Source organism: Pan paniscus, chromosome 3, assembly GCF_029289425.2.
Source record: "Pan paniscus chromosome 3, NHGRI_mPanPan1-v2.0_pri, whole genome shotgun sequence".
Taxonomy (NCBI): domain Eukaryota; kingdom Metazoa; phylum Chordata; class Mammalia; order Primates; family Hominidae; genus Pan; species Pan paniscus.
Window position 1 is genome coordinate 39,588,304 of NC_073252.2, and position 23,051 is coordinate 39,611,354.

At 39.2% G+C, this 23,051-nt stretch overlaps 1 protein-coding gene and 1 pseudogene across 1 annotated transcript in view; both read left to right on the forward strand.

The window, feature by feature from the left end:
• The first annotated feature begins 617 nt into the window (after positions 1–617).
• LOC112439658 (U6 spliceosomal RNA) lies at positions 618–717 on the forward strand (annotated as a pseudogene).
• Positions 718–8,414: 7,697 nt separating this feature from the next.
• Positions 8,415–23,051, forward strand: part of KLB (klotho beta) — a 44,182-nt gene continuing 29,545 nt past the window's right edge. Inside the window, exon 1 of the mRNA XM_003832182.5 lies at positions 8,415–9,239. Within this exon, the coding sequence (XP_003832230.3) occupies positions 8,415–9,239 (825 nt within the window). The remainder of the gene's footprint in view (positions 9,240–23,051) is intronic.

The following is a 23,051-nucleotide window of genomic DNA, read 5'->3' on the forward strand; positions in this document are numbered from 1 at the left end:
AGAGTCTTGCTCTGTCACCCAGGCTGGAGTGCAATGGTACGATCTCTGCTTACTGCAACCTCCGCCTCCAGGTTCAAGCAATTCTTCTGCCTCAGCCTCCCAAGTAGCTAGGACTACAGGTGCACGCCACCACGCCCAGCTAATTTTTATATTTTTAGTAGAGATGGGGTTTCACCATATTGGCCAGGCTAGTCTCGAACTCCTGATCTCATGATCCACTCCCCTCGGCCTCCCAAAGTGCTGGGATTACAGGCATGAGCCACCTCCCCCAGCTAGAGTACATATTTTAAAACTTAGCCTTTGTTGAGAAGCTTCTTTTTTTCCTTTTTTGAGAAAATCTCACTCTGTCACCCAGGCTGGAGTTTGGTGGCACAGTCATGGCTCACTGCAGCCTCAACTTCCCAGGCTCAAGTGATCCTCCCACTTTAGCCTCCCTAGTAGATAGGACCACAAGTGTGCACCACCATGTCCAGCTAATTTTTTATTTTTATTTTTTGTAGAGGTGGGGTCTCACCATGTTATCCAGGCTGGATTTTGTCTTTTTAATTTCAAATTTCAATCATTCATTGCTGGCATATAAGAAAACAATTGACTCTTGTGTATTAATCCTGCATCTTGTGCTCACTTTGGAAACACATTTACTAAAATTGGAATGATACAGAGAAGATTAGCATAGCCTCTGTGCAAGGATAGATTTGTGAAGCATTCTTTATTTGTCTTCAGCTTGGGCAAGAGTGACACCCTATCTCTGAAAAAAAAAAAAAAAGATTTGTGAAGCATTCTTTATTTGTCTTCAGCTTGGGCAAGAGTGACACCCTTTCTCTGAAAAAAAAAAGAAAGAAAAAAGAAAAACAAGAAGAGGAAAAGACACAAAGAAGGCCATGTGAGGCCAGCCACGGTGACTCACGCCTATAATCCTGGCACTTTGGAAGGCCAAGGCAGGTGGATCACCTGAAGTCAGGAGTTGGAGACCAGCCTGGCCAACATGGTGAAGCCCCATCTCTACTAAAAACAAAAATTAGCTAGGCATGGTGGCTCATGCCTGAGTCCCAACTACTCGGGAGGCTGCAGCAGGAGAATCGCTTGAACCTGGGATATGGTGGTTGCAGTGAACTGAGATTGTGCCACTGCACTCCAGACTCCAGCCTGGGCAACAGAGCAAGACTTCATCTCAAAAAAATAAAAAAAAAAAGGCCAGGCGTGGTGGCTCACACCTGTAATCCCAGCACTTTGGGAGGCCAAGGCAAGCAGATCAGGAGGTCAGGAGTTCGAGACCATCGTGGCTAACATGGTGAAACCCTGTCTTTACTAAAAACACAAAAAATTAGCCAGGTGTGGTAGCATGCACCTGTAGTCCCAGCTACTCGGGAGGCTGAGGCAGGAGAATGGCATGAACCTGGGAGGTGGAGATTGCAGTGAGCTGAGATCATGCCACTGCACTCCAGCCTGGGCAACAGAGCAAGACTCTGTCTAAAAAAACGCCATGTGAAACAAGCAGAAATTAAAATCGTGTTGCCACAAGCCAAAGAATGTCAAGAGCCACCAGAAGACTCAAGGAAGGGTTCTCCCTCAGAGCCTTCAGAGGGAGCATAGCTCAGCTGACGCTGATTTTGGATAACTGTAGAAGCTGAAATCCAAGAGAACTTGCCGCCCGCCCATTTGGAAACCACCACAAAGTAATCAACTGCAACACATTCTTTGACATAAGAAGGGGATTAGAAAAAAGGGTTGCTTCAAGAGTTTAGCGGCGGACTTCATACTTTTTAATTTAAAAAAACACATTTTGTTTTTACCAAAAAAAAAAAAATCTTGTATCTTGCATCCTTGCTGTAATCACTTATTAAGTGCCAGGATTCTTTAGTTGGTTCTTTAGAAGTTTTTACATAGACAATCATTATCATCTGTGAACAAACACAGTTTTGTTCGTTGCTTCCCTTTCTGTATGTTTTATTTCTTTTGTTGCTGTTGTTTTACTGCATTAGCTACAACTTCCAGCGTAATGTTGAATAGAGGTGATGAGAACAGACATCTTTGTCTTATTCCTAATCTTAGTAGGAAAGTATCTAGTTTCTCCAATAGACTTTATTTTTAAGAGGCAAGGTCTTACTATGTTGTCCAGGCTGGAGTGCCGTGGCGAGTCACAGGTGCAATTATACTGCACTAAAGCCTCGAACTCCTTGCTCATACAATCCTCTTGCCTAAGCCTCCCAAGTAGCTAGGACTATAAGTGTACACCGCCACGCCTGGGTTTCAATAAACTTTTACATCTAATATCAACTATTTGTATTCTTTTAGTGTTCATTTTTGGGTTTTGTTGTTGTTGTTGTTTTGAGACAGAGTCTCACTCTGTCGTCCAGGCTGGAATGCAGTGGCACGATCTCAGCTCACTGCAACCTCTGCCTCCAAGGTTCAAACGATTCTTCTGCCTCAGCCTCCTAAGTAGCTGGGACTACAGGTGCACACCACCATGCCTGGCTAATTTTTGTATTTTTAGTAGAGATGGGGGTCTCACCATGTTGGCCAGGCTGGTCTCGAACTCCCAACCTCAGGTGATCCACCTGCCTCAGCTTCCCAAAGTGCTGGGATTACAGGCATGAGCCACTGCACTGGCCCATTTTTGTTATTAAAAGTTAAAAAATCAGATTAAATATACAAAAGAAGAAAAATAACTATAACCCTTAGCTCACCGTCCAAACACAATATGGCAAAATGTGGGCATTTTCTTATAATTTCTATATGTGGTTATTGTCCTAATGGTTTTTTATTTTAAGTATTTTAATGCTACTATATATTCTCTGAAAATGTTACTGACTCTACAACATTTCATGAATATTCCAATGAATATTCCATGCCTTAGATAAGTATTCCCCTATAGATGGATCTTTAAATTATTTATAATTTTCCTCTGTTATAAATAATATTGCTATAAAAATATTTTTGCATGGAGGACTTTAATATATTTAGAAACAATTCATTACAATGTATTTCAGAAATTCTTGAATCAAAAAATTTTAGGTTCATGGTATATTGGAAAATTACTTTCCATGTGGTCGGACACAGTGGCTCAGGCTTGTAATCCCAGTACTTTGGGGGGCTGAAGCAGGTGGATCACTTGAGGTCAGGTGTTCAAAACCAGCCTGGCCAACACGGTGAAATCTCATCTCTACTAAAAATATAACAATTAGCACCTGAGGCAGGAGAATCGCTTCAACCTGGGAGGTGGAGGTTGCAGTGAGCCGAGATCACGTCACTGCATTCCAGCCTGGGTGACAGAGCGAGACTCTGTCTCAAAAACAAACAAACAAAAATAGCCAGCTGTGATGGTATGCGTTTAAATAATCCCAGCTACTTGAGAGGCTGAGGCAGGAGAATTGGTTGAACCCAGGAGCCAGAGGTTGAAGTGAGCTGAGATCACGTCACTGCATTCCAGCCTGGGCGACAGAGCAACACTCTATCTTTAAAAAAAAAAAAAATATATATATATATATATATACACACATACATATATACTTTTCATGAGTATTGTGCAAACTTACATTGCAATCAACAATCTAATCAACATTGGTTTTCATCACTTATCATTTTTATTTTTGCTAATTTTATAAGATAAAATATTGACCAGGCACGGTGGCTCATGCCTGTAATCCCAGCAGTTTGGAAGGCCAAGGCAGGCAGATCACCTGAGGTCAGGAGTTCGAGACCAGCCTGGCCAACATGGTGAAACCCCGTCTCCACTAAAAATACAAAACTTAGCCGGGAGTGGTGGCAGACACCTGTAATCCCAGCTACTCGGGAGGCTGAGGCAGGAGAATCACTTGAACCTGGGAGGTAGAGGTTGCAGTGAGCCTAGATCGCGCCACTGCACTCCAGCCTGGGTGACAGATCAAGACTCCGTCTCAAAAAAAAAAAAAAAAAAAAAAAAGATTAAATATTATATACCTCTTTTTATGTATGTTTCTAATTACTCATGGTTTAATTTTTTATTAGCCACATTTTTCACTAGTTGCATTTCCTCTTTTGTGTATTTTTTAATTCATGTTGTTTGGCCATTTATCTGTTAGAGATTTAGTGGCTTTCTTGTTGATTTGCATGAATTACTTATGGCCATTTGCCTTACTTTGGCCATTTGCCTTCTAGATTTGCTTTGACATTTTCCAAGTTTGTTATTTGCCTTTAAATTTTATTTTTTATATTTTAATTATAAATTATTTATATATCAGCATATGTAAATAGAATAATATATATAATCTACACATTTACATAATTTAATATTTACTTCTGTTTTCTTTTAGTTTTCTGTGGCTATATTTTTTAAATTGTGGTAAAATCAAGTAATATGAAATGTACCATCTTAACCATTTCTGTGGTTATACATTTTTGAATTAAATATATTTGTGAGGATCTAAGATATTACATTTAAAATTTTATTTTCATAAATAGTAAAGTAATGTACCAACTCCATTCATTCAATAGATAATTATTAATCATTTACTCTGATAAGCAATTATAAACATTTAGATAGGAGATATTCTTACAGTGTGGTGGAGGAGACAAACAACTCCAGGATTATGTGATAAATGCAGTGATAGAGGTATACATAGTCTACTATAGCTACTTTTTTTTTCTTAGTAGAGATGAATTCTCACTATGTTGCCCAGGCTAGTCTTGAACACCTGAACTCAAGCGATCCTCCTGCCTCAGCCTCCCAAAGTGCGGGGATTACAGGTGTGGGCCCTCATGCCCAGCCTACTATAGATACTCTCATTGATTCAATAAATACTTTAGTGACTGCTATATGTCAAGTACCATGCTGGGCCACAGACAATCAACAGGGAACCAATCATGGTCCCGGTTTTGGTTTTTAAAAAAGAGAGAGAGAGAGAGAGAGAAACAGAGAGAGAGAGAGAAAACTTACACTCAAACAGAGGATACAGATACATTTATTGTGTGGTTAGCTGATTTATTGTGTGTCATAATAGAGAAAACATGGGCTGCCATGGGAAAACAGAAGATCCATCTAAATCCAATCAGGCTAGGGAGTCATAGGGAGTCAGAAAGGCCTTACTAATGCAGGAACAGAAGACCAAATACCGCAGGTTCTCACTTATAAGTGGGAGCTAAATGATGAGAACACCTGGACACATAGAGGGAAATAACACACTGGGGCCTATCAGAGGGTGGAGGGTCGGAAGAAGGAGAGGATCAGGAAAAAAAAACTAATGAGTACCAGGCTTAATACCTGCCTGCTGAAATAATCCATACAGCAAACACCCATAACACAAGTTTACGTATGTAACAAACTTGCACGTGTCCCTGAACTTAAAAGTTAAAAAAAAAAAAAAAAAAAAAAAGACGGCCGGGCGTGGTGGCTCACGCCTGTAATCCCAGCACTTTGGGAGGCCGAGACGGTCGGATCACGAGGTTAGGAGATCGAGACCATCCTGGCTAACACGGTGAAACCCCGTCTCTACTAAAAATACAAAAAATTAGCCAGGCGTGGTGGCGGGCGCCGGTAGTCCCAGCTACTCAGGAGGCTGAGGCAGGAGAATGGCGTGAACCCGGGAGGCGGAGCTTGCAGTGAGCCGAGATCCCGCCACTGCACTCCAGCCTGGGCGACAGAGTGAGACTCCGTCCCAAAAAAAAAAAAAAAAAAAAAAGATAGACATGAGCTAGATGAAGGGAGAAACATACTCTGTGCAGAGAGCACACATACCAAGGTACAGGGGTACAAGTCAGCAGGCTGTGTACCCCTTAGTCAACTGAGAGAAGTGAAGCTAAAAATGTGGGCAGGAGCCAGAACAAATTGTCTTTTATGCTAAATCCTGGCATCATGTCCTGAATAATCTTTCCCTTTCACACAAAAATAATATTAGCACATAACTTACTATGTGTCAGTCTCTGTTCCAAGTGCCTTACATGTACTGGCTCATTCGTTTCTATATTCCAGAGAAAACCATTTGGTTCAGTGTATTAACTCGTTTAATTCTTACAATAATCCATGAAGTGCATATTATTATTATGCCTTTTCTTAGTTAAGAGGAAACTGAGGGCAAGTTACACAGCTATATTTAAACTCAGGCAGTCTGCCTCTAGAGGCTCAATCTCTTTTTTTTTTTTTTTTTTTTTTTTTAGACAGAGTTTTGCTCTTGTTGCCTAGGCTGGAGTGCAATGGCGCGATCTTGGCTCACTGCAACCTCCACCTCCCGGGATCAGGCAATTCTTCTGCCTCAGCCTCCCGAGTAACTGGGATTACAGGCATGTGCCACCATGCCTAGCTAATTTTGTATTTTTAGTAGAGATGGGGTTTCACCATGTTGGTCAGGCTGGTCTCGAACTCCTGACCTCAGGTGATCCACCCGCCTCGGACTACCAAAGTGCTGGGATTGCAGGTGCGAACCACTGTGCCCGGCCTCAATCATCTTTTTTTAGAGGTGAGGATAGTCTCACTATATTGCCCAGGCTGGTCTCAAAACTCCTGGCCTCAAGCAGTCCTCCCCACTTAGCCTCCTAAGTAGCTGGGATTATAGGTGTGAGCCACCTCATCTGGCACAGAGACCAAACTATTAACCACTCTGCCTCTCATTCATATGTGATACTTCAAATATTTAAAACATTTATTTATTTATTTATTTATTTATTATTTTTTGAGACAGAGTCTCATTCTGTCACCCAGGCTGGAGTGCAGTGGTGCAATCATGGCTCACTACAGTCTTGACCTCCTGGGCTCAAAGCAATCCTCCCACCTTGGCCTTCTAAAGTGCTGGGACTACAGGCATGCACGACCACACCCGGTTAGTTTTTAATTTTTTTTTGTAGAGATGGGGCCTCATTATGTTCCCCAGGCTGTAAAACATTAAATTTTTTACAGGTTATTTGGAGGCTATCGATTCGGTACAATATTTCTTTCTGTATGTGCATGTATTTCTTTCTGTATGTTTATCTTTATTCCAGAATCATGCTGAAGGTAGTCTATGCCTTTGCTATTTTCTTTTTCAGGTTTTTCTTTCCTTTTTAAAAATAAATATTGCCTATTCTTCAAGGGAACTTTCATAATAATTTTCTTTCTTTTTTTTTTTTTTTTTTTATTTTGAGACCGAGTCTTGCTCTGTTGCCCAGGCTGGAGTGCGGTGGTGCGATCTCAGCTCACTACAACCTCCACGTCCCAGGTTCAAGAGATTCTCCTGCCTCAGCCTCCCAGGTAGCTGGGATTACAGGTGCCCACCACCGTGCCCAGCTAATTGTATTTTTAATAGAGACGGGGTTTCAACATGTTGGCTAGGCTGGTCTCAAACTCCTGACCCCAAGTGATCTGCCTGCCTTGGCCTCCCAAAGTGGTGGGATTATAGCCATGAATCACTGTGCCTGGCCTTTCATAATAATTTTCTTGAACTAAAATTTGGGATTAGGCCAGGCATGGTGGCTCACACCTATAATCCCAAGCACTTTAGGAGGCCGAGGCAGAAGGGCTGTTTGAGCCCAGGAGTTCAGGACCAGCCTGGGGGACATAGCTAGACCCCACCTCTACCAAAAAATCAAAAATCAGCTGGGCATGGTGGCATGTGCCTGTTGTGCCAGCTACTTGGAGGCTGAGGAGGGAGGATTGCTTAAGCCCGGGAAGTTGAGGCTGCGGTGAGCTGTGATGACACCACTGCACTCCAGCCTAGGCTACAAAGCAAGACTCTTATTAAAAATTAATTAATTAATTAAAAAATTAGAGATTAGAGAATTTTAGTTAAGTTAAATAAATAAAATAAAAAATAAAATTAGAGATTAGAGGATTTTAGTTAAGTTAAATGTATTAAATTGAAAAGTATTTCATTTTTCCATCCACAAAGTGCTATATTTTCTCATTCAAGTCTTCTCTCAAATCTACCAATACATTTTTACAATTTTCCTAAAATAGGTAACATTTATTAAGATTGTTCTTAGATGTGTTATAATTTTGTGGAGAAGTGTAATTTCTTATTGTGTTTTCTAATTCTTTACTATTGGTATGTAGGAATGCTATATACTTGTATATGTTATTTTTCTTGATATATGAGATTATAAAATTACCACACAAAAACTCTAAAAATAGAAAAGCTATATACCTTATTCAATAATGTTCAAAACATTCAGAAAAGATTTGGGTCAATATGAAAGGCTACACGGAAAATAATGTGATTTTACTCCAGTGTTTACATATGTGTTAGTTACACATTCAAACTCTTGTCACCGATACATTTTCATCTAATTTTTTCCATAATGAGAGAGAAGGAGACGCGTTGGTGACTGCAATAGGGCCACCTCCCTCAAATTACGTTGCTCTCTATGACCCATCCTCAGTCTCCCAGTTCAAGCTAATCATTGACAGAGCTTTACAATCACAAGCTTTTACTGAAGCTTTGATAAGACAGTCCAGCAGTTGGTGGCAAATGAAGCCAGGCTGTGCGGCAGGATCTCCAGGGAATGAATGGATTTTCTTCAGCACTGATGAAATAACCATACGCTATAGGAATACAATGTCCAACGGGGGATTGCAAAGATCTGTCATCCTGTCAGCACTTATTCTGCTACGAGCTGTTACTGGATTCTCTGGAGATGGAAGAGCTATATGGTCTAAAAATCCTAATTTTACTCCGGTAAATGAAAGTCAGCTGTTTCTCTATGACACTTTCCCTAAAAACTTTTTCTGGGGTATTGGGACTGGAGCATTGCAAGTGGAAGGGAGTTGGAAGAAGGATGGAAAAGGACCTTCTATATGGGATCATTTCATCCACACACACCTTAAAAATGTCAGCAGCATGAATGGTTCCAGTGACAGTTATATTTTTCTGGAAAAAGACTTATCAGCCCTGGATTTTATAGGAGTTTCTTTTTATCAATTTTCAATTTCCTGGCCAAGGCTTTTCCCTGATGGAATAGTAAAAGTTGCCAACGCAAAAGGTCTGCAGTACTACAATACTCTTCTGGACGCTCTAGTGCTTAGAAACATTGAACCTATAGTTACTTTATACCACTGGGATTTGCCTTTGGCACTGCAAGAAAAATATGGGGGGTGGAAAAATGATACCATAATAGATATCTTCAATGACTATGCCACATACTGTTTCCAGATGTTTGGGGACCGTGTCAAATATTGGATTACAATTCACAACCCATATCTAGTGGCTTGGCATGGGTATGGGACAGGTATGCATGCCCCTGGAGAGAAGGGAAATTTAGCAGCTGTCTACACTGTGGGACACAACTTGATCAAGGTACTGTACAGCTAGCTTCTTATTATAGCTTCAGAAAACACTAAGAATTTAAGAATTTACCTTCTGCCTCAGTAATTCTCTTCACTGAAATCAAGGCAACTGATTTTAAGCTAATTCACAAGATCTATCCTCAAATTTTGCATTTAAGTTAGTGTATGTTTTATTTATCTAAGGTATTTTTAATGTATTAATCCAATTAGTTTTTTCAAAAGTTGCACTTTGAGGCTATTTTTAAATCTACCATTATACACTACAGTGTGAATATATGAGCTTACTTTCATTCTGTGGGAAAACAGTGCTTCATAAATTTAATTGTTGGAACCCTTTTCTGACAACATGCAATCATTTCAGAATTATCTTAAGGCACAACCATTTCAAATATGTATTTGTTGTTAAGTATAGCTAACTTAGCTAATAAGTAAATAAAGTAAGTAAATAAGTAAGCTAAATAAATGTTAGCTAACTCATGCATATTAAATACAGAAATTTAAATATACTTCACTTTTGATTTTATTTGTGTTACATAGCAAAAAAGAGAAGATTAATTGTTATGGGAGCTAAACACATTTCTTCCCATAAGAACTGGGAAGAATGTGCTCTACTAAAGCAATTTTCAAGCAATATATTTCAAAAGCTAGAGATAATGTTGAGAAATGTTAAAATTAGTAAAACAATAGTGAAAATACAAGCAAAATAGTAGGTAATATTTACTGAGTACTTATTATGTACCACAGACTACATTATTTTACATGCATCGACACAGTTGATCCTCTTAACAGCCTTATGAACTAGTCTTATTATTCTTCCCATTTAAAAGATGAGGAAACTGCAGCTTAATGAGATTAAATAATTTTCCCAAGGTTAAGGAGTAAAATACAGCTGTTGTGGACATGGATTTTTTAAATGACAACATAATTAACACTAACTGTCTTCATTAAGAATGCTTTGAAAAGAAGACTCAGGAATTTGCAAGAGATTTAGCCTCACACTGAGGCTAATATCTAGAATCGAATTTAACTTTTTGAGTCAAATAGTTTACTTAGGAAAAATAAATTACTCTGCACACCTGTTACATTTTAAAAATGAAAAAACTTTATCAATATAATTTTATAATGTGCTACAAAGAGTAATTTAATTATTAATATTCAAAAGCTAAATATACAGAAGTAGAAAAAAACATACAGCAACATAAAATAATTCCATGTCTAAATTTGTACATACAAAAATATCTGCTATCACTTCTTTTCTTTTTGAACTTTTCTGGATTATTACACATGTGCATTGTACTATGGTTTCAGATACATCTGCCCTTGAGGTAAACAGATTGCATTATGATTTCAAGGTCATTTGCATATCTTTGACTAGAGTTGTGTATAGAACACATTAATGTGTGGGTATACTGTGATTTGACAAAATAAGACCTTAAAGGGTAGAAATTGTATAGGTATTTAATAGTTATCAAGATTATGCATACAAAAGTTAGAAAAATATTCCTCTCATTTAGTCCTTTTAATTTTTTTTTTTTTTTTTTGAGACAAAGTCTCACTCTGTCACCCAGGCTGGAGTGCAATGGCGCAGTCTTGGCTCACTGCAATCTCCACCTCCCAGGTTCAAGCAATTCTCCTGCCTCAGCCTCTCGAGTAACTGGTACTACAGGCACATGCCACCAGCCCAGTTAATTTTTGTGTTTTTAGTAGAGAGGGGTTTCACTATGTTGGCCAGGCTGGTCTCGAACTCCTGACCTCATGATCCACCTGCCTCAGCCTCCCAAAGTGCTGGGATTACAGGTGTGAGCCACTGCGCTCAGCCAGTCCTTTTAATTATTAAAACAATTCATGCTCATGTACATTTAAAAATATCAGATTGGGCCGGGCACAGTGCCTCATGCCTGTAATCCCAGCACTTTGGGAGGCCGAGGCAGGTGGATCACAAGATCAGGAGTTCGAGACCAGCCTGGCCAACATAGTGAAACCCTCTCTACTGAAAACACAAAAATTAACTGGGCGTCGTGGCACGTGCCTATAGTCCCAGTTACTCGGGAGGCTGAGGCAGGAGAATCCCTTGAACCCGGGAGGCAGAGGTTACAGTGAGCCGAGATCACGCCACTGCACTCCAGCCTGGGCGAGACTGAAACTCTGTCTCAAAAAAATAATAAATAAAAAATAAAAATATCACATTGTACCAAAGGATCTAAAGTGAAAAAGTTAAATCCCTCTCCCTCTCTTCACCTGACAATCCCAGGCCAAGGACACTACTGTTAATAGTTTCTTATACATTCTTTTTAAAGTTTTCTATGCAAATACATGCATGAATATGTTTATTTAACCTTTGTATAAAGAAAAATATTCTAAATTGTTGAAAAGTCATTACCTGGAAAAATGTCAACAATTAGAGTTTTCATGAAAATGTATTTTAAGGATTAAAGCCTTAAAATTGGCTGATAAGAATAAACAGGCAAAAAGCTTTAACAGATATTGCTTCCAAACATAGTTGATAAAATGACATATTTTCAGATGTTTTCATTTTCCTCTAATTTGAGATATTCTCTGCCTTTAACACAAAATTAGCACTTTATGATCGTGAGATAAATTTTATTATTTTAAATGGAGGGATATGTTTTTCAACTATTGTGTTTTCCAAATAATGTTTGTATTGCCTTAAAAGTTCTAAATCACTAGACTAAATAAATGGTGTGAGGGGTCCTTGAAATCAGTCAGAAAGTGAAATACACTGCATGACCCAGTGACTTATAGCACTAAAGAAATCTTGCAATGATTTGGTAGCCTGAGGTGAACTTGTTTTTCCCACTTGTCCCCTCGCTGTCTTGACTTTCACGTAGAAAACATTAATTTGATATTTTATGTTGCAATGAAGTATTTCTTCCTTCTCCTGCCCCCTTGTGACCCAGAAGAAGCATTCTTTAGGAATAGTTTTTAGACCGAAAACATTTATTGAGCTACACAAGCCTAATATAAAACTGAATTCTGGGGGGGGGGTATGGACCCCTTCATTCCCCACTTCTCAGATACAGAAAAGGTTTCATAGTGGCTATTGGGGTCCTTTTCGTTCCAGAATGATCTGGAAAACTCCATCTCGGTTTGAAATGTTCCCATTTGCAGGAAACCTGAATGGTCCAGAGGGTCCCAAGGCTGACTTGCAATTTAGATTCCACTTTATTGCAGATGTAGGGAGTATCTTAATGCGGGTCTAAGACTCAGGTAAAAATTTTCCATAATCACACCTACTAATGGATGAACCAACTCTAAGTTTTTGTTTTTGTTTTGTTTTGTTTTGAGACGGAGTTTTCGTTCTTGTTGCCCAGCCTGGAGTGCAGTGGCACAATCTTGGCTCACTGCAACCTCCGCCTCCCGGGTTCAAGCGGGAGCCTCAGCCTCCCGAGTCGCTGGGATTACAGGCAAGTGCCACCACGCCTGGGTAATTTTTTGTACTTTTAGTAGAGACGGGGTTTCTCCATGTTGATCAGGCTGGTCTGGAACTCCCGACCCACAGCGCCCGGCCTCAACGCTAAGCTTTTTATGGTTTTGTTTTGTTTTGTTTTGATTTTTTTTTTTTTTTTTTTGAGACGGAGTCTTGCTCTGTCGCCCAGGCTGGAGTGCAGTGGCGCTATCTCGGCTCACTGCAAGCTCTGCCTCCCAGGTTCACGCCATTCTCTTGCCTCAGCCTCCCATCAAAGCTGTTTTTAACAGCATTTGAAATAGAATGAGGATGTATTTTTTGGCTTGGCCATTTTTTTTTTTTAAGACAGAGTCTCACTCTGTCACCCAGGCTGGCGTGCAGTGGCTCGATCTCAGCTTACTGCAACCTCCGCCTCCCGGATTCAAGCGATTCTCCCGCCTCAGCCTCCTGAGTAGCTGGGATTACAGGGGTGAGCCACTGCGCCTGGCCCTGGCTTGGCCATTTTTAAGCACGGTAATCATCACTTTAAATATCATCTCTAGGCCTGGCATGGTGGCTCATACCTGTAATCCCAGAGCCTAAGAGTTTGAGACCAACCTGGGCAACATAGCAAGACCCCCTTCTCTATTTAAAGAAAAAAGAAATAATATCTATGTATTCTAAGTGAAGTAACTCAGGAATGGAAAACCAAATGCCATATGTTCCCTCATATAGTGGGAGCTAAGCTATGGGTATACTGAGCTTATGTATGTATCTGCATACCCATAGCTTAGCTCCCACTATATAAGAATGATACAATGGACTATATATACAGAATGATATATACCTACATACAGAAGGATATAATCAACTTTGGAGACTCAGAACAGGGAAGCTGGGAGAGGAGTAAGGGATAAAAAAACTGCATATTGGATACAATGTATACTCCTCTGGTGATGAGTACACTAAAATCTCAGACTTCACCATTATACAATTCATCCGCGTAACCAAAAACCACTTGTACCCCAAAACTATTGAAATTTTAAAAATATTTTTAAAAAGAGAAATATTACGAACATTTACATTCCAAAAGGACACAAATAAATAAATATTATCTATACTCTTTACAACAGTCTTGCCAGGTAACTATTATCCTCATCTTACAGTGTGATATTTTGAATATGCGTGATATTGCTCACCTATGTAAAATCCATTAGTGGTCCCCCCAAGCTTTGGGGATAAAGTCTCAATTTTTCACCAAGACCTTTGAGATACAGTTCCCAGCCTCCTTCCTGGCCACTCTCCCATCCTCTTGCACTTCATATTCGATCATAACACACTACTGCCAGTGTCTCAGTCTCTCCTTACTATTTCTCTCCACCCAGCCTCAACTATCCCACTCTGTCTAGCTCAAATGCCCTCTTTACTTCGTGATGGTCACCGCCTCCAAGTCATTCTTGCCCCTTTAGGATTTAAGTGCCCCTTCTGCTGGCTCCCATAAGATGGGCTTGTTTCTAGCATAGCACTCATACGACATGATACTTTTCCATCTCTTCAGCTAGACTGAGAGGTCTTTCAAAGGAGAGACAATTTTTAAATTTGCCTTTATGTTCTCAGCACCTAGCACAGAATATTTGTACATATTAGGTGTAAATGTTGGTTAAATGAATGGTTTAGGATTTCTGTCTTAAATACTGTAATCAAAAACTAATCTCAAGTTCAATCTTCATATCTCATTGCATTATTGCAAACTGTCGAAATATTACTGATATTAATCGGGTGGTATATTAGTCAGGACTTTTTTGGTGGCAAGTTACAGAAATCTAATTCAAATTGGCTAAAGCAAAAAGGGGCAATTTCCTGGCTCAGTAACCAGACCACAGGGATGAATGGGCTCAGTGACCAGGAAGGCCCTTTATTTCAGCCTCTCACGTCCATTTCTTCCTCGGGTTGTGTCATTTTCTCCTTTGTAGAGGAAAGATTTCTCTCTCCCAAGTTTAGTTTTTTCAATCCCAGAAATGTATTTGGCCTATGCAGCAAAGCCCCAAGGGTTCACATTAGTAAAGGCAGTAATGTCTGTTTTCATTCTATTTTTAAATCAATAAATACATATAATAATTTAAATTTGTACATTTCCCTTTTAGAATGGAACATTTGAGAGTCTCTGAGTAAACATGCACAGAGGTTTGGGAAGGTGAGTTTGCTCATGAGACAATAACTCATTCTGTTTATTACTCCACTAAATATTGCCAAAGCGGGGCAGAGTTGCTCCTGCCTGTAATCCCAGCACTTTGGGAAACCGACGGAAGAAGATCCCTTGAGCCCAGGAGTTCAAGACCAACCTGGGCAACATAGTTTTGTAGAGACAAGACAAACCTTGTCTCTACAAAAAATAAAAAATCAGCTGAGAGTGGTGGCACATACCTGTAGTCCCAGCTACTTGGGAGGATGAGGTGGGAAGATCACTTAAGCCCGGGAGGTCAAGGCTGCAAGGAGCTATGATTGTGCCACTGCACTCCAGCCTGGGTGACACAGCAAAAACCTGTCTCAGGAAAATAAATAAATAAATAAAATAAAATAAAATAAAACAAAAAATACTGCCAGCTTTCATGACAGTTTTGACCATTTCATGACTTTAAAAATCTTTGTCTTTTACTAGTCACATTGGGTTGGGGGGAAAATGTTATCTTTCATAGATAAATACTGTTTACATAGTACGAAGATTTCTCAAACCTGGTCACTATTGACATTTGGGGTCAGATAATTCTTTGCTGTGGTGGGCTGTCCTGTGCAATGGAGGAGTTCAGCAGCATCTAAACTCTACTCACTAGATGACAGTAGCTCCCCCATTTTCAGTGTTGTGACAATCAAAAATGTCTCCAGACCTTGCCAAATGTCCCCAGGAAGTCAGAATTCCTCCCCCTCACTCCACCCTTGAAAACCACTGACTTATTCTATAGTAGACAACTGGTTAAAGACATGAAGCACAAAGAACAAGGACATTGACATGTAACCAGTATGAGGGGCATAAAAATGATTATTTTACACAATTGCCTCAAGGAGATCTTCACCAGATCTGTAAGTTGCATACAGAAACTCAAAATTAATGTACAGCCTATACTGTTTTTAGAAAAAAAAAAGTGCTTTTAAAATGTTAAAAGAGGAAATAATATTTAATCATCAACATGATTACATCTAGTCTGGCTTTTCACATATCGAGAATAAAGACTGTCCCTCCTGGCTTTGCCTTATTTGTGAAATATTTGAAAGAGCTGCCCCAAACCATTTTTCTTATATTAAGCATTAGTTATTTCTTAACCATTAATATTTTCTTATATTAACCATTCATGAACAAAACACTAATCTTACTTTTTTAAAAAGCTTTTCCTTTTTTAAAAAGCAAAATTCGGCGGGGTGAGGTGGCTCACACCTGTAATCCCAACACTTTGAGAGGCCAAGGTGGGCACATCACAAGGTCAGGAGTTCGAGACCAGCCTGGCCAACATGGTGAAACCCCATCTCTACTAAAAATACAAAAATTAGCCAGGCATGATGGTGGGTGCTTGTAATCCCAGCTACTCGGGAGGCTGAGGCAGGAGAATTGCTTGAACCCGGGAGGCAGAGGTTGCAGTGAGCCGAGATCGTGCCACCGCACTCTAGCCTGGGTAACAGAGCAAGACTCTGTCTCAGAAAAAAAAAAAGCAAAATTCAACTCTTCAAATAAAATATTACATAAGCAATGTTTATCCATTTTTAATGCTATAACATTGTGTTTCACAAAGTTTGGTGGGGGGTGGGTTTTTTGGTTTGTTTTTTGAGAAGGAGTGATTCTCCTGCCTCAGCCTCCCAAGTAGCTGGGATTACAGGAATGTGCCACCACTCACGGCTAATTTTTGTATTTTTAGTAGAGACGGGGTTTCACCATGTTGGCCAGGCTGGTCTCGAATTCTGGGCCTCGGGTGATAAACCCGCCTCGGCCTCTCAAAGTGTTGGGATTATAGGCGTGAGCCACTGCACCTGTCCAAAGTTTGGTTTTTTATGTGTCACTTTATGTTCTATTTTTCTGGTTTTTTGTTTGTATACATATCTAAGTATCATTATGTACTATTGTTTACTAAAATATTTTTCTGTTAGAAATATATTTTGAGGCCAGGTGCAGTGGCTCATGCCTGTATTCTCAACACTTTGGGAGGTCGACACAGGAGGGTTGCTTGAGCTCAGGAGTTCGAGGCTGCAGTGAGCTGTGATCATGCCTCTGCACTCCAGCTTGGGTGATAGAGGGAGACTGCGTCTCTAAAAAAATAAAAAATAAATAAAATTTCAAAAATATTTAAGTCATAAAATGCTTGTCCTTATTACATAATGAAAATAATTTAAATAATGTGCATTATTTATTAGATGGTAAAATGCCCAAATTTATGTGCATGTATTATTAGCATTTAAAATGTTTATTCTATTAATGTTTTAAATTTAAATAGGTCTTAAAATACAATAGTCAATAAAGTATATTTATATAAAATAAAGCATATGTCAACGCTTTTTATATTTTTTTATTACCACACACACAAATGATGAAATAATTTTTTAAATTCCTCATGGGTTCAAGAGATTGCTCAACACTGTGAAAGTGGCTTTCAGGATAAGATATGTTGGGAAACCCTACTCTAGGTCAAGGCCTCACCAACTTTTTCCTGAGCCTAGGATAAAACTGGATTTCTTTCCTATTTTTCCACTTCTTTGACTAAATTTGTTTTAACATTTCCTGGCATAATTCCTTCACAGAAGCTCACACATGCTGGACACGTGTTAGGCATTCAATGAGTAATTGATTATTTTCAATTTAAGGAAGATCTACCTTGTTCCAGAAAGGATTTAAACCTGCAACAACAACAAAAAAAAAGTAGATTGCAGACACACACACACACACACACACACACACACACAGGCTAAACATTAGTCTTTCCAGAACACTCAAATCAATTAGATATGTCTCTTTAAAATATTGTACATTAAAAACCCATCTTGAAACAAGCTGCAGAATTTTGATGGCTGTTAAAACTCAGTGATGTGTTTATGAGGGTTTATTATTGTTTCTATTTTTGTGTATTATGACAATTTCCATAATTAAAAGTAAAAAAATAAGTAGCATAAGAAGGTAAAGAGAATATTTTACATTTAAAAATAAAAGACTTTTTCCAACAAGAAACTAAAAAAAACTTTTTTAAAATCTTCATATAGTTCTCTTCTTAAAGGCTCTGTTAAAATTATTAAACAAAATTTAGTATTTAAACTGCAAAAACAAGGGTCAAGTGCAGTGACTCATGCCAGTAATCCCAACACTTTGGGAGGCTGAGGCAGGAGGATTGCTTGACTCCAGGAGTTCAAGATCAGCCTAAGCAACATAGTGAGACTTCGGTCTCTACAAAAAATGAAAATAAAAATGAGCTAGGCATGGTGGCATGAGCCTGTAGTTACCGCTACTGGGGAGGCTGAGGTGAGAGAATTGCTTGAGCTCAAGAATTCAAGTTTAAAGCTATGATGGCACCACTGGACTCCAGCCTCGGTGACTGGGTGAGACCCTGTCTCAAAAAGTAAATAATAAAACTGCAAAAACAGCTGTGAAAATGCCACCATTCCCATGATTAATAGCTAAGCCTTCTTTGCCAACGGACTGCTGCAACTGCTTTCTTGAACATGAAGAAGGCTGCAGTGTTTCTTAGGCACATTTAAGTAAACAAAATGTCATTTTAAAGACTCTTTTGCCCAAATCCCCCACCAATGTCTTGAAGATTAAGTGTAATATTTTGAAATGGAAATACTAGATGGAGCCTTTTTAGTTTGTCTTGGTTATACAGAAGCAAAATCTCCAAGGATTATCTGAAATTATTTTCTTTAATTGAAAAAAAGGATTTTTTAAAACTCCTTTGGTAAAGTCAGGTTTCAGGAGAATAACGTATCATAATTAATTTGTGCTAAGTCTTATAGCTAAAAAATTAGCCAAGCTTTTTTTTTTGACAAAGGACGAAAGAAAGAGGGTTAAAACAAACAACAAAACCTATTACTTTCTTCCTTCCACCACTTTCCCCTCCCACATCAAAAAAGTGGTTTTTTGTTTGTTTGTTTGTTTGTTTGAGACGGAGTTTCGCTCTTGTTGCTCAGGCTGGAGTGTAATGGCGTGATCTCAGCTCACCGTAAACTCAGCCTTCCAGGTTCAAGCAATTCTCCTGTCTCAGCCTCTGAGTAGCTGGGATTACAGGCATACACCGCCACGCCTGGCTAATTTTGTATTTTTGGCAGAGACAGGGTTACTCCATGTTGGTCAGACTGGTCTTGAACTCCTAACCTCGGCCTCCCAAAATGCTGGGATTACAGGCATGAGCCATTGCACCCAGCCAAAAATGCTTTTTTTAAAAAAAGAAGAAAGAATAAAGAACAGTCTTAATTCTTAAAGTGAAGGACTGAGACAATTATTACAGATAACTTTTTGACATTCTATCATATTCTTTTAAATTACTATTGTAAGAACTTTTATTGCATACATACTGTAATATCAGAAACATACTAGGTACCTGTAATATATTATCTCATTTAATTCACTCATCAGCTTTGCCAGGTAGGTGTTCTGAAACTCAACTTACAATTGATGAAACTGAGGCCCAGAGAAATTTGCCCAAGATTACACAGAGGATAAGTATCAAAGCCAAAATTAAAGTCTGATCTGTGTCAATTCAAGCTAGCAAGTTCTGATGACATAAATCAGCTGCCCCGCTTCAATGAAAAAAAATTTACAGCTTCAAAACCCATGTCCGTCACTTGTTTTGATACTGTCTCAGCAGATATTTTACTTTGCTTTGCTTATTAAAAGGCCAAAACAATCTCTCTACATGTTTAATTTGTCCATGAGATCTATGAACCATTTATCCCCTGACTCATATATTAAAAGTTGGGTTTTTCATTTGTCCTCATGATTTTAATTATTTGCTCAAAATTTAGCATCCCATTAAAGTGATGTTAAATCACTGAAGTGTGCCCTTGACAATATCTTTTTTATTTTTTTTGAAGAGTCTCGCTCTGTCACCTGAGCTGGAGTAGTGCAGTGGTGCAATCTCGGCTCACTGCAACCTCCACCTCCTGGTTCAAGCGATTCTCCTGCCTCAGCCTCCCAAGTAGCTAAGACTACAGGCGTGAGCCACCACGCCAGCTGATTTTTGTACTTTTAGTAGAGATGGGGTTTCGCCATGTTGGCCAGGCTGGTCTTGAACTCCTGACCTCAAATGATCCATCCACCTCAGCCTCCCAAAGTGCTGGGATTACAGATGTGAGCACTGTGCCCCGCCATATCATCTAGTGTTAGCACAGTTCTTCATTTGATTAGCTAAGGCATGGTACCTGCATATAATGCCAACCCATCTCCATCATGATCTAAGACACCTCTAACAAAATACAGTATAAGAAATACTGATCAGGCCGGGCACAGTGACTCACCTCTGTAATCCCAGCACTTTGGGAGACTGAGGCAGGTGGATCACTTGAGGTCAGGAGTTCAAGATTAGACTGGCCTACATGGTGAAATCCCGTCTCTACTAAAAATACAAAACTTAGCTGGGTGTGGTGGTGCAAGCCTGAAATTCCAGCTACTTGGGAGGCTGAGGCGGGAGAATCGCTTGAACCCAGGAGGCAGAGGTTGCAGTCAACTGAGATCGCACCACTGCACTCCAGCCTGGGTGTCAAAGATGCCATCTCTAAAAAAAAAAAAAGAAAAGAAAAAAGAAATACTGACCAAATACATTAAAACTATTATTATTATAGATGTTTTAAACTAAGTTTGAATAAATTATGAAAACTGCTTGTGGAGAATTGCCAAAGAGAATTTCTATAACCAGAATACCATTGTTAGTTATAAGAATCGTGTAAAAAAAAAACTTTTTCAACTACGACTGGTATTCTAAAACCTTCAAGAGAGCAATATTTACTTTTTCTAACCATTAAGTAGAAAAAGTTATACTTCAGTAAATGATTAACAAGAGTTTAAATAAATGTAATTATAAATGCTCAGAGAATAATATTGCGATCCTATTTAAACAGCTTGATTTGATATGAGCACTCTCATACATGGAAAATCAGACCCAAATGGAGATCAGAAAATATTTTAAGTAATGGAAACAGTGCTGGACATGATGAAACTATGAACTGAGGGAAACTTTACATGACTTTATAATATAAAATAAGTCATGTAATAACATATAGAAAGTTTTACTGAGCAAACTCAACATTCGAAAACAGTCTATTTTTGGCCAAGCATGGTGGCTCACGCCTGTAATCCCAGCACTTTGGGAGGCTGAGGTGGGTGGATCATCTGAGGTCAGGAATTCAACACCAGCCTGGCCAACATAGTGAAACCCGTCTCTACTGAAAATACAAGAAAAATAAGCTGGGTATGGTGGCATGTGCCTGTAATCCCAGCTACTCGGGAGGCTGAGGCAGGAGAATTGTCTGAGCCCAGAAGGCGGAGGTTGCAGTGAGCCAAGATCGCACCACTGCACTCCAGTCTGGACGACAGAGCAACTCCATCTCAAAAAAAAAAAAAAAAAAATTAGCTGGGCGTAGTGGTGGGTGCCTATAGTCCCAGCTGCTTAGGGGGCTAAAGCAGGAGAATCGCTTGAACCTGGGAGGCGGAGGTTGCAGTGAGCCAAGATCGTGCCACTGCACTCCAGTCTGGGCAACAAGAACAAAACTTCGTCTCAAAAAAAAAAAAAAAAAAAAAAAAAGGCTATTTTAAAAAGAAAAAGATATGATTAAAACTACTGAACATTAACAACAATTCTGTTGCTGAAAAGTAGTAGGGAAGCTGAGAATAGACCAGAACCTTCTAATTTACTGGCCAGTGAAGAGTGAATCACAGAAGTAATTAAAGTAATCCTTGGGTGATCTAGTAGTGTTACTTGAAAATGTTTCTGGGTAACCCTGAGGTTGGTGAAAGCCAGGATCTTTTAGTATTTGGGGGAGTTCATTGCTTGGTTCTGCTTAGTGTCATATCTTGACCAGAGATTACATGACCAAAGTCTTGAGTAAAGGGCCAGGGTCTACTGTTATGAGTTTTTCTTTCATGTTAATCATGTATAATACATGACTCCTCCTTACATTGTTTTGAACATCAACGTATTATTATAGAGGACAAAATATTCCTTAATATAGAATGAAATTCAGAGTAGCTGAACTTTACATTTAAGTCTGCTTTTTCCTTTGAGATTTTTGGAAGTGGGGGGAAGCTGAAGAGTGATAGCATAGAACAATTAAAGTCACCAACAGGAACAGTTTCAACCAATACCCTTGACTTCTTTTTTTTGAGATAGGGTCTTACTCTGTTGTCCAGGTTGGAGTGTAGTGGCATGATCATGGCTCACTCCAGCCTCAACTTCCTGGGCTCAAGTGATCCTCCTGCCTCAGCCTCCCGAGTAGCTGGGACTACAGGTGCACCTGGCTAACATTTTTAGTTTTTGTAGAAACAAGGTCTGACTCTTGTTGCCCAGGCTGGTCTTGAACTCCTGGGTTCAAATGATCCTCCCACTTCAGCCTTCTAAAGTGCCAGGATTACAGGCATGAACCACCATGCCCAACCCAACTTTTTTAAACTACAAAAATAATGCATTTGTATTGCAAAACATTCAAACAACACAGAAACACATTGTTAAAAATAAAGGTTCTCTTCTTTCCTTACTCCCTAACCACACACCACGGGAAGTAACCACTGCCAGCAATTTGTTCAATGTCCAAATTTTTTTCTATGTATATATGTACACATAACATATACATACATATAGTGATTTTTGAATCGTATTATTACATTTAGTTTCAGTTATTATTTCTCAATAATCAAAATGTAAAAGCATACTGTTTTTATTTCACTCATTTCCATATTTTTTTCTCCTGTTAGACACCATAGATCATCTAAAGGCAGGGGCTACCTTGTTTTTCTAAATGTCTATTACAGTGCCTTGTATTTGTTAAATAAATGTTTGTAGACTTGAATTTAAATAAATAAAGTAAATGGATGAAGAGTGACAAAAGGGATAAAATAATAGCTGGAGGCTGAAGGAAACTCAGACAAATAAAAATGACTTATCTAAACATGTTTTTGTTGATGTATATAACTTTGTGTAATGAACAGGATGAAACGTAAGGTAATGCTGATGAATTCTCCATTTGATTGGGTTTTGAGGGGCACCCCAGGTGGTGAAGCGGGATGCAGGCATAATCAAAACTATGACTCCGACCAGGCACAGTGGCTCATGTCTGTAATCCCATAGGAGGCCAAGGTGGGTGGATCACTTGAGGTCAGGAGTTCAAGACCAGCCTGGCCAACATGGCAAGACCTCGTCTCTACTAAAAATACAAAAAATAATTTAGCTGGGCATA